At 51.3% G+C, this 27617-nt stretch overlaps 12 protein-coding genes across 12 annotated transcripts; 6 read left to right on the forward strand and 6 right to left on the reverse strand.

The window, feature by feature from the left end:
* Positions 1-83: 83 nt before the first annotated feature.
* EDD37DRAFT_653395 (SSS family solute:Na+ symporter) lies at positions 84-2375 on the reverse strand (the record flags this gene model as incomplete). Its single annotated transcript, XM_062818560.1, has 3 exons — positions 84-1935; positions 1988-2190; positions 2241-2375. 3 exons carry the CDS (start codon positions 2373-2375, stop codon positions 84-86), a joined length of 2190 nt encoding a protein of 729 aa, XP_062666981.1.
* Positions 2376-4253: 1878 nt separating this feature from the next.
* Positions 4254-5370, reverse strand: EDD37DRAFT_144907 (F-type H+-transporting ATPase subunit G). Its single transcript, XM_062809611.1, has 3 exons — positions 4959-5370; positions 4819-4903; positions 4254-4767 (listed from the first exon to the last, which is right to left on the reverse strand). Exons 1-3 carry the CDS (start codon positions 5221-5223, stop codon positions 4506-4508), a joined length of 612 nt encoding a protein of 203 aa, XP_062666982.1. The 5' UTR covers positions 5224-5370; the 3' UTR covers positions 4254-4505.
* Positions 5371-6201: 831 nt separating this feature from the next.
* On the forward strand, positions 6202-7839 carry EDD37DRAFT_653397 (uncharacterized protein; the record flags this gene model as incomplete). The annotated part of the gene is made up of 1 exon (XM_062818561.1): positions 6202-7839. One exon carries the CDS (start codon positions 6202-6204, stop codon positions 7837-7839), a length of 1638 nt encoding a protein of 545 aa, XP_062666983.1.
* Positions 7840-8808: 969 nt separating this feature from the next.
* EDD37DRAFT_144954 (uncharacterized protein) lies at positions 8809-10077 on the forward strand. Its single transcript, XM_062809612.1, has one exon. The coding sequence runs from the start codon at positions 8914-8916 to the stop codon at positions 9676-9678; it is 765 nt and encodes a 254-aa protein (XP_062666984.1). The 5' UTR covers positions 8809-8913; the 3' UTR covers positions 9679-10077.
* A 1017-nt stretch (positions 10078-11094) lies between these two features.
* On the reverse strand, positions 11095-11824 carry EDD37DRAFT_144718 (uncharacterized protein). Its single transcript, XM_062809609.1, has one exon. The coding sequence runs from the start codon at positions 11694-11696 to the stop codon at positions 11307-11309; it is 390 nt and encodes a 129-aa protein (XP_062666985.1). The 5' UTR covers positions 11697-11824; the 3' UTR covers positions 11095-11306.
* A 934-nt stretch (positions 11825-12758) lies between these two features.
* Positions 12759-15307, reverse strand: EDD37DRAFT_144767 (ATP dependent RNA helicase). The gene has a single exon (XM_062809610.1). It carries the CDS (start codon positions 15219-15221, stop codon positions 13179-13181), a length of 2043 nt encoding a protein of 680 aa, XP_062666986.1. The 5' UTR covers positions 15222-15307; the 3' UTR covers positions 12759-13178.
* Positions 15308-15370: 63 nt separating this feature from the next.
* Positions 15371-16340, forward strand: EDD37DRAFT_639782 (uncharacterized protein). Its single transcript, XM_062817194.1, has 2 exons — positions 15371-15889; positions 15966-16340. Exons 1-2 carry the CDS (start codon positions 15602-15604, stop codon positions 16302-16304), a joined length of 627 nt encoding a protein of 208 aa, XP_062666987.1. The 5' UTR covers positions 15371-15601; the 3' UTR covers positions 16305-16340.
* A 43-nt stretch (positions 16341-16383) lies between these two features.
* EDD37DRAFT_639784 (transcription-silencing protein Clr2-domain-containing protein) lies at positions 16384-19370 on the forward strand. The gene has a single exon (XM_062817195.1). It carries the CDS (start codon positions 16632-16634, stop codon positions 19110-19112), a length of 2481 nt encoding a protein of 826 aa, XP_062666988.1. The 5' UTR covers positions 16384-16631; the 3' UTR covers positions 19113-19370.
* A 234-nt stretch (positions 19371-19604) lies between these two features.
* On the forward strand, positions 19605-20437 carry EDD37DRAFT_612549 (60S ribosomal protein L17; the record flags this gene model as incomplete). The annotated part of the gene is made up of 3 exons (XM_062815364.1): positions 19605-19607; positions 19677-19893; positions 20010-20437. 3 exons carry the CDS (start codon positions 19605-19607, stop codon positions 20435-20437), a joined length of 648 nt encoding a protein of 215 aa, XP_062666989.1.
* A 1605-nt stretch (positions 20438-22042) lies between these two features.
* Positions 22043-22885, forward strand: EDD37DRAFT_653403 (uncharacterized protein; the record flags this gene model as incomplete). Its single annotated transcript, XM_062818562.1, has 1 exon — positions 22043-22885. One exon carries the CDS (start codon positions 22043-22045, stop codon positions 22883-22885), a length of 843 nt encoding a protein of 280 aa, XP_062666990.1.
* Positions 22886-23716: 831 nt separating this feature from the next.
* EDD37DRAFT_653404 (uncharacterized protein) lies at positions 23717-25342 on the reverse strand (the record flags this gene model as incomplete). The annotated part of the gene is made up of 1 exon (XM_062818563.1): positions 23717-25342. The coding sequence occupies one exon, from the start codon at positions 25340-25342 to the stop codon at positions 23717-23719; it is 1626 nt and encodes a 541-aa protein (XP_062666991.1).
* A 680-nt stretch (positions 25343-26022) lies between these two features.
* EDD37DRAFT_145523 (uncharacterized protein) lies at positions 26023-27254 on the reverse strand. Its single transcript, XM_062809613.1, has 2 exons — positions 26440-27254; positions 26023-26387 (listed from the first exon to the last, which is right to left on the reverse strand). Exons 1-2 carry the CDS (start codon positions 26846-26848, stop codon positions 26125-26127), a joined length of 672 nt encoding a protein of 223 aa, XP_062666992.1. The 5' UTR covers positions 26849-27254; the 3' UTR covers positions 26023-26124.
* Between the last annotated feature and the right edge of the window lie 363 nt (positions 27255-27617).

The raw sequence follows: 27617 nt of genomic DNA on the forward strand, positions 1-27617 counted from the left end.
AAAGCGAGAGTAGATTCTTTCCTCGCCAATAACCGCCAGCTCAGCCCGATCCGCATCGGCACGTTCCTATCCCAGTTCCTGGTTCACTCAGGCTTCACAGCAGTCTTCTCATCCGGTGTCTCGAGACCGTCTTCTTCAGTGCCACTAATACTGGCACGACCATGTGTAACCGGATGCTTCTTGCCCGAGATATCCAAGATGATCGACTTGACCGTATGGGCCATGGTCTTGCGGCCCTGCCACAACGGGAACAGACCGACACAGAAAGAACTGAAGAACAGCCACATGATACCGACGACGACCCAGCCTGTGACAAAGGCTCGAATTAGCAACTGTGCACGCCCCACGACCCAGTCGTGGCGAGAGGTAGGGAGGCTAGACTTACCAGTAAAGAACTTCTTGCTGAAGATATACCCAGTTCCATACATAGGCATAGGCCAGAGGACCAACATCACAATCGTCATGAATGCAGTCAAACTCCGCGAGATGATAGCTGCCTTCTTCAACTTGGCCTGCTCGGCGGCATCTGCTTCAGCGGACATCGTCATAGCGACAGGCACCATATCCGATTCGACACTAACGCTGGCACGGCGTATAATCTCGGTGTCGTCGCCCTTGCGGATCATCTTCATCGACACCCAGTCGTAGTTTTGTCGGCCGAATGCGAAAGTCAGAACGGGCACAAAGACCAGAGGGCTGAGCAAAGCGGTGACATTGCCAGCCAGCATGGGATTGTTCGATCCGGTGCAGTCCACAGTCAGAGCACCGCACTGTTTCTTCGCCGTGACGAGCCACGCGATCAGCGCGCAGGCTAGACCTAGCGGCGGCGAGAACGCTGCGGCCTGCCAGTTCTGGTCCTTCCACATTAGCGAAAGGGTTGCCGGGATGACAGCACTGCTGATGATGCAGCCCATCATCAGGTACAGGTATCCCATCGAGATGCCAGCGTAAAACAGGCCGGTCGAGAAACTCGCGAGGACGATTGCGTAGACGATACAAGACACGTGGGACATGCGAATCAAGAACTTGCCGTCGGCTTTAGGGTTGATGTACGTCTGGTAGATGTCGTAGGTCCAGATAGAAGAGACGGCGATGAGTTCTGCGGATGAAGCCGATGTGACGGCCATGAAGATCAGGAGCAGGGTGGCTCCAGCACCTCCTTTTCCGAGAAGCGCAACCGCTGCATAGGGGAGGACAAGGCCAGCGCTGACGTCGGCTTTGGGCATGCGGTTCGGGTACGTTGGGAAGACGGGGTTGTTTTCGAGCGCGAGAGCCGCCAGGCCCATTGTTGTCGCGCAGAGCCAGGGAATGGCGAACCAGGAGAGACCACCCATGACGTAGCCTGGGAGTGCGTCGACTGGTGAGGCGGCGATAGCTTTGTTGTAGTAGCCTAGCAGACAAATCAGATACATATCAGAACAGAACAGGAAAAGTGGCTTGCCGTTGTCCAGAAAGACTGTCCCGAAGTTTCCTACGATGTTGATAACGAAGAAAACCGCTCCTTGTTGGCTGCGCATGGTCAGATAGCTGCCTTCGTGGTTCCCTGAAACAGGATGTCGTTTGCCCGCTTCAACGAGGAGTTCCCAGACTTTGCCTGGAGATCCGACCACAGCGTTGGTGGCATATGCGCTGAAGGCGAAGACGAAGACGATGGCGAGAATGATCACCGTGTGGACGTAATCGGTGAGAAAGGTCGCTTTGATACCTCCAAACATGGTGTACAAGACCACACCGACGGGAAGGAGGAAACAAGCTGCTGCTGTAGGGACTCCACACAGCGAGCTCGCCACGGCGCTGCCACCAGTCAACAGCATCGCTGTGACCAGGATGTTGGTCATAAGGCCAAAAACGAGGAAGACAATGTGAGTGACAACGCCATATCTAGCTTTGATGACTTCGAGAAATGTGTGGGCATTCGGAGCGCGGCGCTTGAGTCTGTGCCAAATCAGTGAGTGCATCCAAGGTATGCTGCAAGTATGCTCCTTACTCGATCGCTATGGTAGCAAAAAGCAAGATCTGAACCGTCGCTCCACTAGCATACCAGAAAGGACCACTAACTCCATAATCATAGGCAACGCCTGACGATTGAAGCAACGTAGCAGCCCAGGTCCAACTGGAGACGACAGCTGCAGCGACTAAACCGGATTTGACTGTTCTGCCAGCAGTCGAAAATGCCTCAGAGGTTTGGACCTTCGCCAGCAGGTTAGCAGGTTCGCGGAAGCGCCTAGTCCTTGACAAACCTCTCCATGATATCTTTTCAGAGCCCATGTTGTTCCAATCATGCCCAAGGCAAAGGCAAACCCCAATCCAAGGATGATGCCATATCCGAAGCCCTGGGAGAGAGGCACATAAGCTGCACCAGCGGTGTCTGACATGGTGTAGAAGTAAAAAGTGTTTCTATCTGCTGTCAAGTAGGGAGTCTCCAGTTGGTCTGTCGCAAGATATATATCTCGCGGAGAGTGCCTTCTGGCGCAAGATAAGGCGTCATGTTTCACGACAAAAGGAAATACGAAAGAACCTCACCTTGCGGAGAAGACATCATCTCTTGCATCAGTCTAACATGGAGCTGAGTTTGAAGGCTTCGTCTCTTGCACAGACCGATAACGGCGTCCAACGAAACCCTGGTTCAGCTGGATGTCGACTGTCTGTCGCATGAACGAAACCCGCATGTGGTTGGACCAGGTGGGGGTTTCGGGAAGCACAATTCCACAAGATCCTGGGGCCCCTGTGCTTCTGATGCAGAGAAAATGCAGCTATCAGCTGCCGTAACTGCAATAGGTGACTGGAGATCCAGATCAAACTGATAAGCAAGCATCGTACTAATGGTATAGACAGATATGTGTGATAGGCAGATCATCTATCTGGTCATCGTTTGGTAGGTGTTGATGAAAAGTCTGCACAAGGCCCTTATCTGTCCGTTTGGCTTGACCTCATTGGCAGAGCCAGAAGTTGTTTCGTCGGAGATCTTCGACCAAAGGCTGCCAGCTGCATTTTTCTGACTTAGCTCATGACATAAAGCTGTTTCCAAATCGAATCGAATCATGGAGCTCCGCATATTGAGGAGGTTATCTTGACATTCTTTGGGACTCCATTTGGGGTCCGCAATATCTCTTGAGCGTCTTGGATTTTATGTCAAGGAAGAAAACTTCAAGTCTGGACGAAAATGGTTTGTACTTTAGATGATGTGCCGGGGAAGGAACGTCCCGTTGATGGCTTGCAGGCAAAGCAATGCCGCTTACAAAAACTGCCCACCATTGGCCTATCCTCTGGTCCCCTGATTTTGTCTTGTAAGAGGTTCAACACGATATCAGGACCTTCATCTTCCTTCAATATCCTTCGATGACCTGCTGTATACATAAGAGATTCGGAGCCATCAACACATGCCCATCTCGTAGAACAAACAGTGCAATGGGCCGAACAACGAGTCTGCTGTGTATCTTCCTCTCACCTCTTGAGGCTGATCTGAGATAAGACGATAAGAGCTGAACGGCAACATACTACAGCAATACTGCATGCAATCTGGATGATAAGGGTACGAGCAGGGCGATTTTGCCCGACCAGGCTTACCATATTCACATTCGTGCCAGGCGCAGGTTCCCGATATGATGGTTCTGGCCAGATCATGTGCTTGACCCGCGAATCATGTGTCTGTAGACAGGGCCTTCACGGGGACATCCTCCCTCTGTCTAGATTAGGCCGTGGACACGTAAGAAAGCCGGCTTCCTGCTAACGGTGCTATCGGGAATGACATGTCGACTCATCCTGTGCAGACCAGAGGGTGTCATAAGTTCATGCGCACAGAGAGAAGTTCAAGGCACAGGCTTGTCATCTTGAACATGGCCGGAGTCGCTGCTACTCTTTGGTCCTGTCGATGCAGTCAACTGTAGAATCATACCACGGCGCAGAGGTAAGAGAATCGCCAGGTGTAGGGAAAAAAACAGATATGGCCAATTCTGCAACGACACATTGACATATCTGATCGTGGTCTGTAGGGACTTCATCTGTACATACGAAACATATACAACGGGAAGCGGCCAAGGGCTGGTAAGCTTGCGGAGAAAAGCCTTGACAATGCAACAGTAGTAGACTCATGAAGACTCAAACGCAGAAACACACATGCGATTCCGTCTTTGGCTCTGGAGCGTAGTCCATCCAAAAACAAGACACGTCAGTCTGATCCTTGTGCCAACGAGGAACGATTGATTCTGCTCCGCGTATCCGTGGAAGACCCTAGCCACGGGCGCATTGCCAGCAATGCATGCTTCGCAACCGGAACGAAACACAACTGTGTGCTGCGTTGTGGAAAAGAGCTGCAGCCCCCTGTGCCAGTGCCAGCTGCTCGATAACGGCCTGCGCTGGCCGCATATTGGTAAGAACCTGCTCTGACATGCAAACTGGTGGGAGGAAAGTGAAACGTTGATGATCCTTAGATATGTATTGCCTTTGCTTTTCCTCACATGATTGACTCCTAAGTTTACAAGGCCAGCACTTCCCTATTCCTCGTTCTAATGCTCATGGTGTGGTTCGCCGTGGTATCCGACAACCTTCAACCTTCCAAGCATCTCGCCCACGGTAAAGAAGCCCAGGACTTCAGCAAAGACGATGGCGACGGTGGTCATCTGTTGGGAGTTGACGTTTCGGACGCTGCTCAAAAACGCTTCGGGGTTGATGGAGTCCATTAGGGAGCTAGCGCTTGAGCCGATGGTTCGAGGATTCCGGAACACATTGATCATAGGCTGGAAGTAGGATTGGAACTGTGACATAGGCCTGAATTCCGTCAACCACGAAACACTTCTGATCCAATACGGGCATACTCACGGCAGTGCCATTTTTTGTTCCTTGAAAACAATTCTTGCAAGCTCCAATCCGACACGGGAGTAGTAGACGGTAGGGGGTATTAACGCTGAAGACCTGTCAGTGTCGCTTCCTGCCTCGGTCTGATCATCCTTTGGGCTTACATTCGACGAAGGCAATCATTCTTCCTGTCCTTCCACCAACCCTCTGCAAAGCATTGTACGCAGAAGAGCCGACTCTCGAGATAGCGGAGCCAGCAGAGCTCTGGACTTTCGTCAAGCCTTCGGAGGCCTTTGACACGGTCTGCTTGCCAGTTTCTTGTGCTTTTGACGCGGCATCTGAGACGGTGGAAGCTTGTCTGAAATTGTTTCGGCGGAGGACAAGCCGGGATTGACGAAGGACGGCGCGGGTGGTGTGAGCTGCAGACATGGCTGCTGAAGCTCTCGAACGGAGCGCAAGAGACGGGAGGGAGGGCTGAAAGGGTCGCGCAGTAGACAAACACCAGTAATTGTGGTATTGGCCGTGAGTGATGTTGCTGAGGATTAAATCACGGAGAGTGAAAAGCTTCCAAAATCTCGGGATGAATTGGAACCTCAACAACCGCAGGCGCACGAGAGCTTGTGATTGGCTGGGTTTTGTGTGCGTACCTGAAGGGGACCGTGAACAACAAGCACAACCACAATAATTGAGAGAGTCTCCAACAGGCAGATAAAGGCTCTCTTATATGGCAGTGAAGGTCAACAGCACTACTGACTTGTCCTCCTTTATCCAAGTTGATGGTGTTCTACACATGGCGACAATACCTCTTGGTTCGAAGTCAGCCCTACCCGGGACCAACGACGACCACGGCAATGTTCAAGATCATCTCCTTCGCTTCACTGTTGCCTTGCCTCCCATTTTATCGTTCAGGTCATTGATGTTACCATAGACCCGGCATATGGGTGCCCAGTATGAATCTGAAACAACCCGAAAGCTTTACCGACCTTGAGTGAGCCCTACTCCGACATCCCCGGTCTGCCTCTGCCCTCCAACCGATCCCCCTGCGTAGTGCCTGAGCACACACGCGAGCATCCTTCAAACACCTGTTCACGTATTGCCATTATGTAGGCGTTCTGTTCAATGTTACTTCTCTTTTGTGCGCATCTGTCTGTCGTATGTGAGGGAAGGAGTTGAACGGCAATTATTTGGTTCTCGTTTTGCGCGCAGTTTGTGAGTTTGCGGTTGCTTGCATTCTGTGCTCAACATGTTCTCGCGCGGACCGTTTTATCTTTTGACTTCTTTCTCCGGGAGCGAAACTCACCTCATTCATTGACCACATCCTCCAACCGAGAGAAATGGTATTGGTGGCAGCCGTGGTAATTCAAGATAAAAGTCGGTAAAGTTGAACGTCTCCAGCAGCCTCCAAAGATGACCGCCAAGCCTCGTCAGCCTGGTCGAAAATCGCTTAAGCAGTCGCTCAAGGACATCTTCCAACGCAGGCGAGCAAGGTCGGATCGTTATGCTCGTGACACCGTGGGATCGGGTATCTTGCGATGGGCAGATCCCTCAGAGTTTCAACTCTTCTCAGTCACCACTTTCTCCTCATTTCCCGATGGGAGCGCCAGCGTATTTGGTGCCGAGGAGTGCACCATCATCAACCCTATTCCAGACAGGTTCAAGACCTCACCGTCCAAACAATATCCAGATTCGCAAACTCGAGAATCTCTTCTACCTGTGACAAGCCTCAGTCACATCGATCTGCATCATGCCTACCTTCAGAGGTCGACCGTTCCACACTACTCAACACAAAAAGTCACATCTCCATCGGATACTTCTGTCCTAAGCCGAGAGGCGAGCATCTCGAACCTGTCGTCCATCTCCTGTGCGTCAACGTTGAAGCTCCAGCAGTCTCGCCAGCGGATCGACAATGCAGAACGAGGACAGAACTCATCAGGGGATTCGCTTAAAGGTCATGTCGCCTCTGCACGGCGTCAAGAAGCGCAGGTGTCGTGGCTGCAGTCTCCATCTGTCAGTTACGCATCAATTATAGGGGACGGCACCTCGAACGGAACAAAAGCACGGATCCATCAGCAGGACGACACGATCAGTGCCGTCGGACAGGTTGAACATTTCAAATCTTTCTGTGTACTTGACACCGCATTGCCAGGATGTCCGGTGGTAGCAACTAGCTGGGAGCTTCGATACGCTCTTGACATTGGCGAGCCCTTCTTCCTCAATAGTTGCGAGTGTGAAGGTGCTTCCATGGACGTTGTCACCGGTCAGGATGCGGCAGGAGAGCCGGTCACTCATCTGGTTCTCTTCGCACCTCTGGCAAGTCCAAGCAGCGGCCGAGGCCGCTTCCTTCTGGCTAGCCTGATTGATGTTACCAGATTTATTCAGGATGCCGCCTCACTGCCAGAACTTGACACATCCCCTGGGAGTTCGTTGTCGGACCGTGACTTGCAGACAGTGTTGCATGACGACCCATCATCCAGGTGGCCCCCAGCGACTTACAAACTGTCGGCAGAGGATCTCTTGGGAGGCTGCCTCTTACCGGAGGATCGGGACCCTTACCAGATCTCCCCAGATGACATTTGGCTGAATTTGGCCCTCGAAGAAAAGAGCAAAGCATCGACAACCTCAGGATCAAAGCCTCGGTCTACATCAAGGGTGGACAAGAAGACCAAGAAGACCTCGCCCTCATTTGCCACAAGCAAAGTCGTGGACGAAGTTCTGGAAGACTTTATGAATGGCTTGCGAGAGTTGTATTCGGACTTTTTCCTTTTGGGCAAATCTCCGCTTGATGACACGGTCTATGAGATCTGCAACGTTTCACCCGCAGTATTTGCGGCTAAAGATTACATGCATGGACATCTCTCTCATACTGAGGAACAAACGATTGTCGAGCTGACTACGAGCCTCGCGAAAGACGCCCCGTTCAATATCAGCGTAAGATGGGGGTTCCAAGGCGTGGACAAATTGCTTTACTGCAGCCCACTATACGGACAAAACTCCCACACGTGGATATGTTTCGTGGTGGATGACCGTGTACCACAACTATGGTAACGTCAGATTCTGCGAGCGGAGGCCCAGCGCCCATCCCAAGGCCTGCCGAACATGGCCCGAAGGAAGTCAGAGTATGATCTAAGGGTTGGGTGACCTGCAGCCAAAGAGACACCGGCGCAAACGGTGCTGTTTCGTCCGCGAGAATGTGGCAAAGACACCAGTCCTCGCCAAAGAGTGTGGTTGACAAGAGCAGTGCCAATCAATCCGCCACGGAACATTTCTTTTCTATCTTGGGCTCGTCGATCAGCCACCAGGGCGTGCAGTGAGGGGAAGCAGCAGGCAAAAGGAAAGGATGTGCTATTTTTCTGGGTCGATCAATGGATCAATAGAATGGCCGAGATCTTTGACCCTCAAGGTCGCAAATGAAACTGTGCAAAGTTCTCTTCGTGGCAGGCCCCAGAGGCGCCTAGCTAGACCTCTCTGGGCCTGTGTTTGGCGTCCTTCTAGCGGCATTCTTGTCGTACCTGTGTGGCCCGCCTATTCCTCCTTTGGGCCTCACTAGGCCTCAATCCACAGCTCCCCTATCGGTCAGTGCGGCCACGCCAAAAAGTGTATTACTCCATACTTGGAAGCGTCACCCGATCGCCCAAGACGCCGTATCGCGCTCTTTTCTTCGCTCGCTCGCCGATGCGGATGCACTGCCGGGGATGCATGCCACGATCACGCACGATGTTCCCTTTGTCCCACCCATCCTTCGTAAACTTCGCTCCACTTATAACCCCAAGTCAGAAGTCTTGTTATCCGATAGGCACGAGATTCGCCCCTACGCCATCAATCCGCTTGCTGATACCTACTCCAGTGCGATCCTACATTGACAAAGAAAAGCCTTCTTCCCTTGCAACCACTGAATCCGAAGTCCCTTGAGATTGTCTTTACCCATTGACATCTACGAAATTCATTGCAGTAAAGGAGAACAGCGATATCGGTCTTACTGCATTTCGAGTCGGCAAGCAAGGATCGAACACCCACCCGGGCATATCTTCAATCCGCCACTACTCGAGCAACCGATAAAGGACTCTTTGTTTACTCTCTTCAACCGTCAATCGACCTCAACCTAGGGTCCGCCCAGTCAATATGTTCAACGAGAACTTCACATTCGGAGCGTCACCGCAGGCATCAACTCTTTCACTGCAGATCGAACCATCCACTTCGGGCGAGATTTCGCCCTTCACATCACGATGTTCATCACCACGCAATGGGCGGCCTGCCTCCCCACACCGCGACTCTCGTTTCGACACCTATAAACCCAACATTCCACATCGCCACCCTTCCCTCGCGGCATTGACCGCGCAACTACAATCGCAAGCACTCAACGACACCGAGATGCGTTCTCCGTCTCTACCACCCAGCGAACCCGAGTCCCCTCTAGAGTCCACCAGCGACACCGATGTTGACGAAGGCTTCTACGACGGTCCAGAGACACCAGAAACTACGGTTTCCGACATCTACGAGTCTGTCGATGTTGATCCAGCGCTATGGGATCTGAGCATGTCAGACGCTATGGTAGCCACATCATCTCCACGACCTTCACTATCACTCGAGGCTCAAGCTCTTTCTTCATACACGATGCGTCGAAGGCAGCGGCAAGCACTAGTCCGCCTACAATGTATGGTGACGCGGGCGCCGGATTTGGCGATGCTCATCGAAGAGTGCCACCCAAGCTCACTACCTTTTGGTGACGATTCGGGGAGGAGCTACCAGACAAAGAGCAGGAAAGAATCTACATGCAGTGGTTTGGGAATTGCAGATACGGGAAACAGTGGGCGGATAGAGAAGAATCGACGGAGTTCGATTGCTGCGGTTCGGAAATCTCCTAGAATGAGGAAGAGAACCAATTGAGCACAATTTTGAAAGAGAGGGAACGTTTATGATAAACGCATAGCGATGGGATCTATTTTCTTCTGCAGGCATTCACGTTCCAATGCATACATTCTGGGACTCTGATCTACTCATTCTGCCCACCATTGCCTATTTTGCGATTGCTGGTAGAGCACTTTGTGTGTGAATTCTACAATTCCAGCCCTACTACAAGTTACGACTGGGACATACAAGGTGTCAGCTAGCAGATCCATCATCGATTGGACAGCTACCTCGTATCCCCAACGCTCAGAAGTCCGAATCGAGATCGACAGAGAAAGTTCCAGACTCGTGCAGATCGAGCCATGCATCGCTTGTGTGATTTGCCGGAGCCTGTGGCTGTGCCGCACCTGCATATGTCAAGCTCCTGTCAAATGTAGCTCGCTTCGGCTTGCCCTCGTCATTGCGCATGAACACCTTGCTAGTTACGAGTAAGTCGCAAAGCGGCATGCGAGCTCGGCATAGTAGATGAGGTCACGTTTTAATCATGAAGTCGGGCCACGAGCCGGACGATGACGGAGGGAGAATACAGTATCAGGGTCAGAGTATCAGAAGGTATAACGTCAGAGTCAGGCAATAACATACGGGCGGTTCCGTGATCGTAGCGGGATGAGATTAAACAGTATAATCTCGCGAGGTATGAACGATGACCGGTGTAAAGTGCCGATGTGCAGCGTCCACTAGTCAGGCGCATATACATTGCTAGGTCTTCATGCGGCTGGTGACGTGACGCATGGCATGTCATTATCACCTGCTAGTATCTTATCTGATCAAAACGTTCAAGACGGGTTGGTCATTGGTGAAGGAGGGACTGAATGGATCTCATTACAAGGCATCATCGTCTTGAATAAGGCTTTGAGAAGTGGCCTGAGGACATCACCGATTGCGAGAATAAAGCTGGGTATTTCGGCCCAGACGCCCGCACAACAGGCGCAAACAGCCTTGTTGAGTAGGGCAACAAATACGAGATCGAGCCCAACGTCTCCTGCCTTCAAGCCTTGCAGCCTTATGCGCAGTTCACTACCCGATTCGATCTCACGATTCACTTTGCTGTAGCCTGCAGCGTGGTCCGTGACGTCGCGTTTGCTCGCCCGGTTCGGCAGGACTAGTGGGACGTCACGACTTACCAGTGGTACGGAACTCCTCGCATACCGGTAGTACAAGTAGTGCCTGTGCCATGTGCGCATGTACCATGTGTGCCGCCCACATATGGAAAGAGAGATTCGAGACCCGTCAATGGAAAACTTGGAATAACTTCTAGAATGTCCGCGTTATGATCGTCCTGAGGTCAAAGCTTTGGGGGAATGTAACAACTCGAGCCGAAATATGCGCTTGGTACTCGTATACTGGATAGCCAGACCTTGAGAATATCCACGTCCTTTTGTGGTACGAGTAAGAACATTTCTATTTCTACCGTTATGGGATTGCCTGTGGATGTCAAGGTTGTGTGTATGCGGACCGAGCGGAGAGGGCGCCTTGTTATTTGTGATATATGAGACACAATTTGTCCTCGGTGGATTTATACACCGTGAAAACAAGGCTGGCACCGCGCATATTGTAGTATGGCAATACTTGTTGAACGATATGTGCATTTGGGTTCGGGTCTTGCCTCACTGTCTCAAGCTCGAGCATTTGCTCACTCGCAGCTGCGATGCGAGAGGACCAGGTACTCGGCTAGAGTATCGAGGTGGCTTGAGTGATTTGGACTGAATCAGGGCAGGCGTCGAGGTTATTATGCCAGCTCTCTTCCAGTCGCAGTCGCACTCACTCCACGTACCTCTGCGTGTCACACTTCCGAGTAAGATCTCACCACTGTGCGACGTTTCAATGACTCGAAACTTGAATCGTGGGTTGACATGGCATTGCCGGCGGAGAAATACCTCGTATGCCGGAGACTTGCTCGCTACTTGTACCATGTCAGTGGATGTGTGCCACAAGCACCGCCGTAGGGAGAGTCCCACATAACACAACAGCAAGTAAGTGCGCTGTACGAGTGCCATACACTCCGTACCACAGAAGGAGTATTCCACCGGGTGAATCTCCTTTCGTGCCGCCACAATGGATATATACCGTCACGGCGTTTCCTCCGGCGCAAGATGTGTGATTGCGGTCCTTCCCGGCCGTAGCCGCCGCGGAGGTGCCTGGTTACCTAAAAGCGAGACTGATGCGTTGTGGGCTCGGAAATATTGCCGGTACCGGGCCACAAAAGGTCTGTCCCACAAGGCATTCCACAGCCTGGAAAAACTCAGCGAAAAATCAAACACGAAGTGGAAACATCAAGCGAGCCGATTCCCGAGCATTTGGGTGTTTTCCGCGAGATGCTTGCATGAATGCATTGCATCGGCAAACTGTAAGCGAGCATCGGGGAAAAGTGGCATTCCTTGCAGGACGTGACATCGGCGACTGCCTCCATGGTTGCTTCTTATTGTCTGATGAATCAGCTGAAGTCTTTACTAAAGCAGGCACGACCTCTTGACGGTAAATGAGACGGCAATTGTAGACTGTTCTTTGCATGGTCGGAGTGATTCTCCTGTTCTCCGAGTAACCTGCGGCACTCTTTCGGAACCTCACGGTCAAGTATTGTGGGAGAGTCCGGCGTGATACAATGCTCGTAGCCTGTTGAGTGGTGCACGAGTTGGGCATCCTTGGACAGTGCCCCTGAAGACGCACCCGGGATAGGATGTGTACCACAAGAATGCTGCGATGGGACTACTCCGCAGTCGGCATTCCGCACTTACTGATGGGTTTCCAGCAGTGCTAATGGTAACATAGCATTCTGCATACGGCAGCAGGCAGAAAGTCGTCGTCGCCAGTGACATGGTACTCAGAGCATCTGGCAAACGTCCCACTGGTGCACATATGCCAGCAAGAGCCTCCCGCTGCTAGTGTTGTTGTCGATAATGAGAGGACGGTAACATTGAGGCCAGGCAAACGTGTCTTGGATATATTGAGACAGGTAATTCACCTCGAGGATACCAAACAGCCTCACTACAGGCTCAGTGGCATTACTCCGTTTCACAGATGATGGTATCTCAGTCAGATATTGCTACGCGGTACTTCACTGAGAGATACCAGCACCCCCAGGAAGTGGCTTGCATACAGCAGCCCTCATTCATGCTGTCGTTGGCGCGTGTCAGCGTGTGGTCTCGGCCAGGCCGGGGAGGGCCAGAACTTATGAGGCTTGAGGGAATCCTCCGGCGATAAGCCACGAAACTGGTGCTGCAACATTGCATCTCCTAATCGCACCTTGACATCGCATCGGTCCTTGCCGGGGGATAATGTGATTGCCGTCGGCACGAATGGCTGCCAGTCTGACTCAGACTACATAAGGTATCCTGCCAACTTGCATAGCATTGTTGCCCCGAGAGCCGACCGAACCCACGAAGATGCAGTGCGCTTTGGGTCTGTTCCGTGTTCACAGGCTTGATGGAGATGAAGCTGTTTTACGTGCTACAAGCTTGACTTGCGATTCCGCGCCGCCATCATCCAAATCCTTCCCACTCATCAGCCTTAGTCTCAGCGTGCGGTTCTTCCTTCATTCGCTGGCTGTGTTCAATGGCGCCGCGTTTCCGGTTTACTTCGCGCTTCTCGTAACCACTTTGTGTTCCGATCCTTGCCTTGCGTTTCAGCCGCTTCATTTTCTCGTCATCGTCGGCACGCACCGCCCGCCGGGATTGAACGCCATGTTGCTTGAGGTCCTTTCTTGCCGACTTGGATACGGAGGGAAGTGCATGTAACAACCAAGGCTGAATTTCCTGCGCTTTCGGAGCGTTCGACACTGCGGTGCTGTTGCCATTTAGGGCTCCGGCGGTACTGTCCGAATGAATTTGGGCCTTCTCACTGGCGGCGATGACATTGGCAATACCTTTCACATATTGTATGTCTTCTTTGGTGTAAAAGCTGACACACACTCCTCCTTCCCTGCCTGCTCTGCCCGTACGACCGGCACGATGGACATAACTCGCCACTGTGTTGGGGATGTCGTAATTGACCACCACATTGACACCCCTGAAATCAACCCCCCGGGACAGTAGGTCCGTTGTTATCAGGATCCAGATCTTGCCGAGCCGAAAGTCCTGCATGATTTTTGAGCGCACCTTATCCGGAAGTGAGGAGTGAAGAACTGCAATGCGAGACGAGCCTCCCGCCGCAGCTGGAATATCGTATCGCAATTCGTTGTGTAATGATTGGGCTCGGTCGATTGTTTGCGTGAAGACGAGGAAGGGTGGACGGAGCGGCGCCGGAGATGCTTCCTTGCCATCCTTTGCTGGCGTGGGTCGTGAAGGATGCAACAGCTGCCGCATACCTAATAATTTGCCGGACTCGGTTGCAACGTAGGTCAATCTGTGAGAGATTGTGGGCAAGCTTGTGTCCTTGAGACCTATTATTGTCCGCAGTAGTGGTGGCCTCTGACTTCGGCGGATCTTGAGGACTTTTTGACGCTCGGAAATCGTTTGCACTGCCAGCTCCTCGATATTTGATCCTATTGTTGCGGACCACATACTTATTCGTAACGACGGTGAAGTGCATGCTGACCAAACAGCGAGTGTCTGTGCACGAAACAACGGGTCGAGAAGGACATCCGCTTCATCGAAGATCAGTGTCTCTATATTCGGTAGGGATTGGACATGACTGGATTCGTCCTCTTTCCAAGAGGGATCTAGTGCATGGACCAGGGACAACGGTGTTGAGACCAAAATGTCGCTTTTGACGATAGTCGAATCTTCTGGAACAGTGTCAAGCTCTTCGTCTTCCCCAACGTCATCACCACTCTCGGCCTCCTCCTTGTCCATAGGCGCATGTCCTTCGTGAAGCCTCATGCCTTTCCTCATGGCAGTAATGTTGACTCCAGTGTTCAGACATAGCTTTCGACCTTCGTTGACGATCTGAAACACGAGTTCCTTTGTCGGTGCGAGGACAATGGCGCTCACATGTCTCTCTGACCGTTGATCGCCTTGTCGGTGGCTCCTCGATATCTTCTCAATCACTGGCATCAGAAAGGCCAGAGTCTTGCCACTTCCTGTTGGCGCAATAGTAAGGAGGTTGGGCTCGTTCGCTTCATCGCTGTCGTCAAAGAGCAAGGGTATGGCGGCCACTTGAACCTCTGTGGGTTCAAGATAAGCCTGAGTCGAGATGTTGCGTAATAAAGACTTGTTCACATTCCGGTGCCGTAGTTGATCGAAAGATGTAAGTGGCTGTGGATAGAGCCGAGATTGCTCTTTTTGAAGTTTTCGAGACTCCGACGACTCGCTGGAGTTCCTGAAACGGTTCAAGTCGACGATTTTGATTCTGTACTTCTTCTGAACCTGACGGACTTCTGCTTCTGATAGACGCTGAACCCCATTCTCATTGCCAGTCACATCTCCAATCACATCAGGGTCTCTCTTTCTCTTGCGAGAAGCCAGAGAGTCCGAGACCTCTTCGGTTGGCCCATGTCCTGAGGCTGATGGAAGATTTTGCGGCAAAGTTTTTGGATTTTTCGTCTTAAGGCCAGTAGATCGCGATAACAGCCTCAGCGCATCCATACTAGGCTTCCTGCATCCGGCGAGGGTTGCCTACGGTGCCACAGAATATAACATGAAAACGCCAGCAACTAATTTTACGATGTCTATGAACTTTGCCTTCATTCGTGTAAAAGGTTTCGTCCACAGGCGTAAAGTTTCTTCGGAGGTAAGATAATCCGCTTCCGACATGATCGACATGAGCTCCACTTCCGGGGGCTACAGTGACGTGACCTTGGCATGTTTGTGTCACTTCTGCAGATTCGTTTCCTGCTCTTGTGCCTCTTTGCCCGCTACCAATGCCTGCTTCGAGATGCCCATCCCAGCAACACTAGAGGTAGCACCTGAGAAATTGTCGCTACAGCCATCGCATCCATGTCACGGGCGCCGTTGCTGAACGCGCCATGGTTATCGGATTGCTCCTTGTCACCGCGATCCCTGCGGTGACGGGTATTTCGCAAGCAATGCACGCGCAGAGGACTCGCGAAGAGCGTCTGAAAGATGAAAAGCGCATGAAAAGATTCAACATTGACGTGGTCTGCGAAGATGAAGGGTCATTGACGAAAGAGGCAGATGGCAAGAGACTGGTCTTGAAGGATGACCGTGTATGGATAGGCCCGGAGATGGCAATGCAGCCATGTCCCGAGGGTTACGTCGCAGAATGCTTCTACATCGAGTACCCGGATACCGAAGTAAGCGATCCGCGACACAGCCTTGGAGGCGCGAGCGATGTCGAACCACAATGCTAATGCAGCCTCCTGACACTAGCGAAATCCTGTACCCCTTGGCCTTGTTAGCCAGGTTCAAGATGATCCTCCCTTGTTGAATTGGATATACGTGGACAAGGATACTATGGAGTTGAAGTACGGAAACAAAAGTGCGAGCATACAACACCATGTTGGGCCATGGGACTGGACAGCGGATGAGGTGGGTATCACCTTTGACAAGAAACGGAAACGGTTTGTTGCTGTGGAAAACCCAAAGACGCACAAATGGCAGGTTTATTATGACATGAACAATGATGGACTGGTTGGATATGTACCACAACAAAGGCGCGGGATTCAAATTTATCTGAAGCGGACGTTAGTACCAGAGCCTGAGGCATGATCTACATAATGTTAATGTAATGACAAAAAGATGGCCATGAATCTGCTCCATCGCGCATAATTCCCCAGCAAGTGTTTCTCGTAGATATGCACCAAGATTCATGTCAATTTGACTTCACTGATATTAAGCCAAAGCGAGACACGTGCTTTGGGTTTGCCCTTGATCGAAACAGAAACCAAGTGAAGACAACATCGCCTGGTTGCAAAAAGACTGCCGCATACCACACACTATGGACTTTACTACCATGAGCCGCCACGATCGCGACATAGTGTGAGCCAAGTAATTCCTGACTACGCAACCTATCAAAGCACGACAGACTGCGCGACAATGCCTGCCACAGTGCGCGACCGTCAGTGGGACATCATAGGCAAGAAGAATGAGCGCTGGGTCAAGGTACACGTCAATTCCTTCACAGATGGCGACCAAAGTACATGGCCAGGAAAACCTGCCTATCGACCCAGCTCGGAGGAGCGCTATCTGATTCAATTAGCGAGTTCGTGGGTGAAGCAACAAGGACTTGTTGAGGCTGGCACAGAATATCATCTTGACAAGTTGCCGGATGGATATGCAACGTTCGAAACAGACCAGCGCAGTGGGACCCAAGTCTACAAGCGACTGTTCGGGCATCCCTCCGGAAGATACTATGATTCCATAGTGAAGTTTGAACCTCATTTCCTATGGTTGATGGACGGCAAGCGTGGGCAGTGCGAATGCATACATTGTGGACGTCCCAAAGCCAGACCTTTCATACCGCGCACACGTCTACCAGTACCAGGCGAGAGGTTTCCCCTTCCACTCGAACGGAGGAAAGGTCCTACCGGATTCGACATTGACGCCAGCGGAGCATCATCACGATCCACTCCTACCGCCATGTCGGGCAGGCCGCAGCGACAAATCAAAGCTGCTGGAGCACCATACGCGGTAGATGAAGATGGGAATGAGGACGTCTACAAAGACTTCTTGAAAAAGCTTTTAGGTGCTCGGGGCGGAACGAAAGGGATTGAGGACAACATCCATGAGATCAACTCGCTGGACTGGAGGGCGGAACACGCGTGGAATGACTATGGCGTCGATCTTGTCCAGCAGAACCTCACCCTGATCTCGAATCAACACTCTTTCGTTCCGCGAGTGGGCGAGCTTGTGATGTGGACGCCCAATTTCCTCGACGGCCACTATCTCATGTTTGACCCAGAAACGCTCGAGTACAAATTTTACTCGTTCGACGAGAAACGATTTAACGGATTTCCTGCCTGGCGTGCCGGCCTCATTACTGCGGTCCCTGCAGCCACAGCAAGTGATGGACCCATTGACTTTCCAGATATCCAGACCCTGCCGAAGAAGCAATTGGCTCTCAACACTGCAGGATTCCGCGTTGAGACGTTTCCTGATCCTAACAATGAAGTCGACAAAACAGCGTCGAAACAATACCGCTATGTACCTCTTCGAAACATCCGACCCCTAAGTCACTGGCAAATGCTGCTTCGCGGGGTCGCGCGAGACCGGTGGCACCCTTCCATCGAGAACGCCCTGACTTGCATGACGAGTATATCAGTGCTAGAGAAATGGTGGTTCAAAGGTGACTGGCCTCAAGCCAGTATACTATGCAAAGGTCTCTACATCGGACCCGAATTGATCATTGTGGGTGACACAGTCCGGATAACGCCTGGGGCCTCAAACAGCAAGACCAGAATGTGCACGGATGTCATGATTGTTTCTGACATCAGAGTGAATCTTGTGAAAGTCAGACCTGAAGATGTTCTTCCCGAAACTCCGTTATTGTCAGCTGCCACTTCAATCACACTCGTTGGAAAGGCATACACTCTTGACATACGTCGAGACTACCAGATGCAAGGCAAAGATCCCGATGCTGATGTGACTGATTTACCGTCGCCAGTCCCCGTGGAAGAAGTCAAGACCGCTTTCCGACCTGTCGGCACGGGCGAGTACGGCACTTGGTACCGTCTCCACGATCCTCGAAAGGGCTATGAAATCTCATACGATCGTGTGCTGGGCAGGTTGCATGAAGCTGCAGCTGTGCGTTTATGGACGGGTCAACTGCAGACAAAACATGGTGAAGCTGAAAAGCTGAAAATAAGACCAATGTTGGACTTCGACCTGAAAGCTATCGAAGAAGGACGCATGTATGCCACACAAGCCGACGAGAGATTGGAAGAAACGGAAGGTAATCAGTTGGGATGGTTCTGGGCTGATACTAGGGCTGAGGCACTCGATGTTCAGACAATCAACGGGACCGAAACTGGAAAGTTTGACGACGTGAGAGATCCAAACACTTTGGAGCAGTGGCGAACGTACCTGAAGATTCTCAATGGACAGTCGGTGGCACCAGATGCGTTCCAGTTCAAATCCAGTTCTCAGTCTCAAGTTGGCGGCAGAAGAGGGAGAAAACCTGGGTCCAAGGTTGTCAACGGCAGAGTTATCTATCCGGGCGCCGAAGGGTATGATGAGGCTGGAGACGAGGAGGCGCCTGACGTTTGGTCTACTCCAAGGCACAAAACCAGCCAGCTTGCTGGTGCGGGGCTTGTATCAACAGACGACGAGGATCAAGACGAGGAAGGTGCAGAGACCTTTGAGGATGCGGAAGAGATACTGCCATTGGTGGAAGCACGTTCGGAAAATCCCAAACGTGCCGCCCCACGACAGCCCAAGGTGCAGTCAAAAGCACAGATTATGGCGAATCCAGACGATTTAATGGCAGAAGAGGACGATGAATGGCTTCACACGGCGCCGGTGATAAGGGGAGGAACCGAAGAATCAGAAGGCGGAGACTATCGTCCAGGAGCTGAGTAGTGATGACAGCTTGCTATGATGAGTTTGCTCGACGAATTGGACAGATTGTATGAGATGCAAAACCGAGCAGAGTATTCAGACAGCGAATGCCGCGGCGCCCACGAGGCTGTGCTGAGGCGGGGCTTTACCTGTGTGTCCTGGGACGGGACCCGTACGATCATGGCCGGCGGAAGCATTGAGAGTGTTGCTAGATCACTCATGTCCACTGTGTTTGCCATTGACTCCTTTCAAGTTTTGTCTTCAGGCTTTGCATTTTCCATGCCCATGATCCAAAGTAGTCAGAGTCCCACACGAAAGAGAGGTTCAAGATTGATCTAAAGGATTTGGCGTGCACGTGATCAGCCATATCCTCGGCTAACATTCCTTTCTGAAATATTCCGAATCGCAGTCTTGGCTTTCCCACACTCCAAATTTTGGAGCGGCAGGTTCGACTTTGAGAACGAATTGACAACGTCGACAAAGGACCATCTCTTCACCTGTACAACAACCAAGATGGTACGGCCCCTTTCGCAAGATAAATGGAGATGATATCGCAAGGACAGAATCGCTGATCAATTCTTACAGGTCCGCTACGCCCCCGCCCACCGCATTGCGAGTGCCAAATCTGCTCGCAGCCGTGGAAGTTATCTGCGTGTCAGTTTCAAGAACACTCGCGAGACCGCTGCCGCCATCGCTGGATGGAAAGTCGACCGCGCCGTCAAGTACCTCGAGAATGTCACCGAATTGAAGGAGGCTATCCCAATGCGAAGATATGCTGGAAGCACTGGTCGAAGCGCTCAAGGTACGATACATCCACGAATCCTGAGAGAAGAAGATGGCGTGCATGGACAATTGGATCTACTTTGCCAGGAGAGAGCACCAGAAACTGCTGTTTGATTTTGCTGGCGGTTTCTGAAGTCCATGAATCTTTGCGCGCATCACCTCTGAAGACGCATCATTGGCAAAATAACATTGGGGCTGACTTTTTGCTCTCTACAGGCAAGCCCTTTGGCACCGACAAGGCCCGTCACCCAGTCAAGTCTGCCGAGTTCCTGCTCGGTCTCCTCAAGAACGCCGAAGCCAACGCCGACACCAAGGGTCTCGACACCTCCAACCTGATTGTCAAGCACATCCAAGTCAACCAGGCTCCCAAGCAGCGCCGCCGAACATACCGTGCTCACGGTCGTATCAACCCATACATGTCCAACCCATGCCACATCGAATTGATCCTGACGGAAGGTGATGAAGCGGTTACCAAGGCCGAGGAGTTGGGTGTCTCCAAGGGACAGAGACTGAACGCCAGACAACGAGGTGCCCAGAGACGGAAAGCTATCGCCGAGTCATAAGCAAATGCCTTTCTTGTTGATGCATTGACGTGGGAGCGGAATTATCTTGAAGAAAAGGTCGATGGCGTTACCTCTTGAGGCTGTTAGATCAACGAGGGTACCAGTTCTGCGAGAAAAAGAGCCAGGGAACCAGCTGCAACTGCACTTGCTATGCCAACTAAGGGCACAGTGCCCAAGGAAGGTGTCTCCTGGCCTGTACTATGTGTCTTGAAAGATACGCAAAGGACGAACTCTTGAATTGTCAACAATGTTTCTCCTTCTTCAAGCGCCTGTTTATTGCAATTGATCCATTCGAGGAGGAAATGCGATTTCTTGCGTGATATCTAACCCATACGCCACAGATCTGGAGCCGTTCTAGATCACCCTCATATTACTTTTGCACATTCCTGTGCCGTGCTGACAGTATCCTGCAGATTTCCTGACCTCGAACCAGCGATCACCTGAATGTCGAACACATCCCTGCCATCTTCCACCCTTCTCCCTTGGAAAGCTCAGCAGTCCAGCTGCTTTGACCCCCATAGCACCACAATTCCCAGTCAACCTTGCTTGGACATGGTTCACATGAGTTGACTCTTGGTTTTCGACAATACCCACTTGAAAGATGACTGACGCTTCCGTTGCCAGACCCTTTCGAGCGCCCTGGACTCTGCCCGCTGTTTGAAGCTGTCGAAGGCACTCTTCTCTGCCCTGTACGCCATTCTTAGCCCGGCTCTTTTTCTCCAAAGCATGCCTACTGGTGAAGAGTTGGAATAGGTTCGCGGTTTGTGGGATTTTGGTCCCGTCCGCGTCTGCCCTTGATACCACTCCGGCGCTGCACCTTCTCGTGGTGGAATCCTGTCTGTCCAATGATAACGGTGCGGATGTGGAGCTCCAACCTCATAGAAGAACTCAGGGCGGGGTGGGAAGATGGTGCCACAATTGGACGTATGTCGTTCGACGTACAACAACCTTGGTAAGGCCTCGGGTCTACCCAAATACCTTCTGCGTAGGAGGATGATCCTGGCCCGCTTCAAGTAATGTTTGGACTTGGGGTTTGGAAGATCGCTTTCAATTGACTCGAGTTGCGATAAGTCGTTGATTTGTCGTGTTATTGGAACGCCGAATTGTTGTCTGACTCGATGCGTCTTCACTCTTTGCGCGAAATGCAGCTCCAATACTCTGGTTTTGAGATCGACAGTGTCGCGCCTGCGCAACAGTGCCATTATATGATGAGGAGAAGTGACGTTTCTGGGATAATAGTTGTGGGCTTTCTTTCGAGGGACCTGCCCACTTCTCACTTGCTGGACTACTCGACACTGACTTCGTTGGCTTTCGAACCAGTGACAAAGATGAAGTACAACGACTCGACGTAGTGAAGATCATCTTAAGAAGGACCACTTGACCTGAAGCCGGTACGCTTCCTTGAGACCCCATGACAATGGCTCCCTCCACAATGGCTCTCTGGTGAATCTGATTGACTTTCGAATAGGGTGCGGCAGAATCATATTCACCTCAATAGTCAATTGACTCGATTGTCGGACCTCTCCTTGGCGGTCAGTTTCTTGTTCGGTTGTTTTGATTCATCCGCGCTGCATCCCATTCATTACACCAATTCACGCTCTCACAATGGCTCGTCTTACACGACCCAGGTCCAAACTCCCATTGGATTCATTGCAAAATAGCAGCGGCAAGCGCCAGAAGAAAGCCTCTCAACATACACGGTTCCCCTCAATGCAACATTTCTTCAATCAGAAGCGACAAGATCTCCTCGATTCGACGCCTACCACGTACAATTTCCATACACGGGTCGTTCCTGACGCAGGAGGCGAATTGATCCAACCCTTACCTTCGGGTCGACCACGGGATGTCTTCACGGACGTGGGCGCAAGCGAGCAGAGAAAGAGGCACATCAGTAAGAGGCAGCAGAGGGAGCATGATCCACGTTGGTGCGTTGCCAGGTACCAATTGCTCAGGATGTGGAATGCGGATCCCGTCGCCGGAGAGCAGATGGCTGAACAAGAGAGGGCAACACCGAAGATGAGGTCGCAACTCATGAAATATAGACTGAGGGAGTACAATCCGGTCGAACGGGAAGCAAGTGCTTGCAAAGGTACGCCATCAATGAAGAGGGTTGCAGATGATGCACGGGAGCATGCTGAAAGCGAATCGTCAGGAAAGAAACAAAAGCTCGATAATGCAGAAAGCAAGGGCCACTCCTCTGGCTCTCAACCATCCTTGGGCAATCACATGTCGAGCTCGTCATTAGCTGCTGGTACAGGCTTATCCGGGGCGAGGGCGCAAGACTCCACAAAACTTCGAAGCAAACAGGCACCTGGATATCGTCGAAGCACTTCCGTCGATGAACAACAAAAACTCGACGAAGTGCTTCAAGTTGTGCAGAAAATCCGAGAGCAGACGCGCGGCTGTGATGGGAAGGAGAACATCAATATCACTGAGCAAGGCAAATAAACAGCAGGTGGAATGCAGCTACGAGATTGAGGAAAAGTAGCTCCCACTCAAGGGATTCATCCTTACAGGGATGGTGTTGCTTTTATCTTTGATGGGAGACGAGATTGCTTCCGTCTGGACTCATGGTTGGAAAGAAGCATCGAGATCTTTGAGCATGTGAGCTGATATTATAATCTTGCTGATAGAAGTATCAACCCACAAGAAATGAAGTTGCATGTTCAGATTTGCTTTTCGGATCATCCTTTTTCCGGGCCATAAGACTTTATTTTACCCCTATTCTGCGCCACTTCCTCAGCCTTGTCGGAGCAATGCACACTTCCCGTATTCCACCCAGGGGACCTTGATGGACATTTGGAGCACTTCATGGTAAACAAGAGTGTAAAGCGTTGATGGATATCTGGAGTGCTTCGTCGTAGATGAGAGTGCAAATGGTCGATGGGCACTAGGAACGCTCCATGGCGGATGAAATTGCAAAGGGGTGATGAGCATGAGGAGCGCTTCATGTCAAATGATAGTGCATTCAGTCAATAGGCATCGGGAGCACTTGGCGGCCAATGAGGTTGTGATAAGCTGATATACCTTGGGAGTTTGCCATGCGTATCGACAAGTGCGCACTGTCAGGGTATGGGCGGGCACCTCACTGTCATTCAGGCGCAAAAAACGTGCTATCAAGTTGTCTGGAAAACGAGGGCGTTGTTAACGGGGAGGACGCCATGGTATCAAAGGACTTAGTCAATTTTTTGAGCACTGTGCATTGTTTGCTATCTATACTCCATACATTTTTTGATGCTACTTGTTCATGCTACTCCTTGTTGCCCCATTGTCTTGTGCTTATGCAATCAGCACGTATGCTTGCAGAATGGTCGTCTCGCTGACCAGTCCCAGTGGTGTGCTTGTCTTGCATATGACTTCTGGAGTTAGTGCAAGCTTGATTCTCATACCCCGTGCCTCCAGCTGCTCCGCTTGCATGCCCTTGGATGGTTCCGAAAATCTCGGCACCATGGTGGTCTTGTTGAACATGTCATTGCCGTTTGGCGTCTCGAATCGGTACTGGTCTGCTCCGGAGAACATCAGTTGTGCAAGCGTATGTGCCTCGGTCATGAGGAGGTGCAAGTCTTCCCAGTCGCATGATGATCTTTCGTGCATCATCGGATTGATGATCTGCCAGAGCTGGTTGCCGCGGTCTCGGGCGAGGTGATTGACGAATCCGTCGAAACCGGGCTTCTTCTGGAGGACAGACATCTGGTATCCGATGTTGTTGAGCAGCTGGTACTTGACTTGTGCTGGGGTTGATTGGTAGATCTGGTTCTTGTTGGCCTCAATGGCCGCATCTACCTCGAGATCAAACCCTCGGAAGCTATCGTGCTTCAGGATGTTCTTTATGATCCATTGCACTACAACCTTGGTGGCCATCATGTACCGAGTCAATGGTGAACCCATCAGTGGGTATGCGTGTACTGGCGCTGCAGTTTGGACTATCCTGTCCTTGACTGCCTGTGGCATGTTGCCGTCCTTCTGTGTGCTTACATGGTTGACATGTGCCCAGCAGTATCTTTCTGCCATATACCAGACTTTTTGGAATTGCTCCTTGACTGATGGTGTTCCACTGACTTCAGGTATCGTGACTAGAGCCATTGAGTTGTCTTGCAAGGCTGGCTGCTGCACGGCTTGACTGCTCGGAGTGCTTCGAGCGTTTCTGTTTGCTGATGATTGGCTGCTCTGACGTGGGTTGCCGACTCGTGGTGTCTGTGGCGGGACTTGGCGACCAGCGTTGGTGTTGAATGGTCTTGGTTCAGGAGACCCGAATTGATTGACGCTAGGTTGTCCATGTCTGCCACCACCTTGTGGCATTGGCTGTTGTGAGCCTGGTTGTCTTGTCATTGGCGTGCCAAATGTTTGGCTGCGAGTATGGCCGTATGGTGTTTGTTGAATGCCTTGTTGTTGTCGTCCTCGTGCAGGAACTGACGGCACGTGTGAGAGAGATTGCTGTTGTTGTGCGAAGTTGCCGGGTGTGTTTTGAGGAAGCATTGGTTGAGCCGGCAGCGCCATCTGCTGGCTTTGGTTCCTGCCATGCATCGTGCCGTATGATTGAGTGTTTCCATACGCACTTGAATTGAGGTTTGTGGCCTCATGATGTTGTCTTGGCAGTTGTTGAAGGGCTGTGCTCTGGTTTCGAATGGTGGCTTCTTGCTGAGAAATTGTAAGTCGCATTCTTTGCATTTCTTCTTGCATTCGTCTCAGCTCCTGCTGGAGACGTGCAATCTCTCTTTCCATTTGCTCGTACTGCGCTGTGGACATCTGCGTACTTGCTCGGATTCGCATCAGATTTTGCAGATCCCGCTGTGTCCTGGCGTGGTTTTCCTCGGTTTGTCCGAGCTGGCTCTGTGCCTCACTGAGGACAGGCGAAGTGACAGAGGCCCCGTGGGGCATGTCATTGCCACCATGATATGATGACATCTTTTTCTCTCTAGTGTGAAAAGGTGATTGTGTGGTCGGAAGAAAAGGAAGTCGTGTCGGAGATGGTGAAATTGAGAATGATCGGTCAGATCAGAAGGGAGGACAATCTTCAGGTTTCAAGTGGCGAGGTGATCTCGGTGGTGTGCCGCGATGTATCAAGGGAGGTAAAAGCGAAAAAGCTAATGACCAACGCAGTCGATCTTGCAGGTGTTTCGAGGAACACGGAAGGACGTCCTCGGAGATAATCAACCAGGAACTGCTTTGAACGATTGCGTATGATAGATCGTTGAAGAGATGATCGTTGAGATAACGAAAATCGAGGGATCGAAGGTAGGAAGACAGAGCAGATAATCAAGCTGCTGTCTGGGTAAGTGACCGAAGGACGGAAGAGAAGGAAGTCGTATCGGCGAGGTATGTCAAGACTGATCAGTGAATCAAGTGTGTGGAAGGTCGATCGTCGAGTCTCTGAATGTGTGATGTGCTCTCTGTGCTGTGCGATGTATCGAATGGGAGGCAGGGAAAAGTCCGGTCAATGCAGTCAATCTTGCAAGTGTCTTGGAAACGACGCGAGAAGATGATATCCTCAGAGATAATCAACCGAGGGCTGCTTCGAACTAGTGCTGTGATCGATCGCCAGAGATGTGAGTGTGTTGAGAGACCAAATCCGGAAGACTGAAGACCGAGAGACAAAACTGGTGGTCAAGTTATTGTCCAGGAAAATTGTTTGATGACACGAAAAGGAAGAGAGTCGCTTCGGAGGAGGTTGTTGTAAGAGTGATCAATCAAATCAGAGGAGCGGATTGTCGGTCGTCGATTCGAGAACGAGGTGCAAAGATGAGCTTCGAGATATCAACCGGAGGCTTGCTTTGAGAGAGTGATTCTCGACAGTTTGCGGACAGTTTGCGGATAGGTGTTCGTGATAGAAGATCGTGACGAAGACCGAAGATCGAGAGACCGGACAGGTAAAAGTCGCTGTCTAGTTGATGATCGAAGGAAGAGAAAGAGAGAAGGAAGTCGGAAGAACGAGAGAGAAAAGACTTCTGTGCTGTGAAAGAGTCAGTGAATGATCTTGATTCAGAATTCACGCCAAGCCGCACTGAACAACGTCAACCACCACACAATCTGTTTCAAGGTGAGGCAATGACTCCCAAGTGTTGGCTTGAAGTAACCCCAGTTCCTTAGGCCCGGGTCGATGAACTGAGCGGCTGCTGGGTGCCGGTAGATCGAGAACGGGGAATTCTTTACTTGAGGTAGGCTGTAACGATGAAGGAGGTTGAGACCTTGAGTCGACTGAAGGTATTTGTGTCGGAGACCGAATGTTGTGATGATGACAGTTGATTGAAGTGTTTGATGCTTATCTTCAAAGAGAAGAAGGTCTTTGATGGAGCCAAGATGGAGTGGTGGTTGGTATGTGTGCAAAGGAAGAAGACTTGGGGGCGGGAAGGAGGTATTTGTACCCTGGTAGAAGAGCACATGCACCGTCCTGTCTTCACCACGTGGGAACATTCACTCCATTGTCACCGAGAAGACCGCAGCTGGCCGCATGTTGTGTGTTTGTTTCCGACTATGTTTGATATGCATCTGGGTTGATGCATGACAAGGCTGAAAATCACGTGCAATGTGACAAGGCGCTGGCCCCTGAAAACAAATTGATGTGGTGAAGATGTTGACATGTCTCCACACATGTATGTTGGTGGAATCCAAGGACCGGGACAAGGTGTACTTGTTGTCATGCCCTCACTCTTGATCAGATGATGCCACTGAAGACAATCTGGTGTGATAGAGTAGTGGTGGCATCTCGACACATGTATGTTGCTTTGGTCCAAGGCGTCAGGGAGAGGTGAACTTGTTCTTACACCATCATCTTTGGCAAGGCACCAACCGTTGAAGACAGCTTGATGTGATGAAGTGGTGCTCACATGTGCCCTCACTTGTATGTCTGTCTGATCCAAGGTTCAAGTGACCTTGAAGTTGCTGTTGTACCATGACGATTTCCTTATCCTGGGTCCAGTTGACAGACATCTCCATTGCAGCCAGGATTCATGTATGCTGTCCTAGGCTCCAGACACACAGAACAGAGTTGACATGGTGACTTTGGTTCACACTACAAACAATGTATTGTGGCAAGGTATGCTGAGTATATTCCTCCTCTTTCTGACGTTGTCCAGTGTGGCAAGTCTGGCAAAGGTAAGGAACAAGGAGCAGAACGTACCCAAGGCACCTAGGTGCCACCCACGACAGGCAAAACAGGGGAACGCAGTCTGCTATCATTTAT

The sequence above is a fragment of the Exophiala viscosa genome (genome assembly GCF_022695815.1).
Source record: "Exophiala viscosa unplaced genomic scaffold EDD37scaffold_11, whole genome shotgun sequence".
NCBI lineage: Eukaryota > Fungi > Ascomycota > Eurotiomycetes > Chaetothyriales > Herpotrichiellaceae > Exophiala > Exophiala viscosa.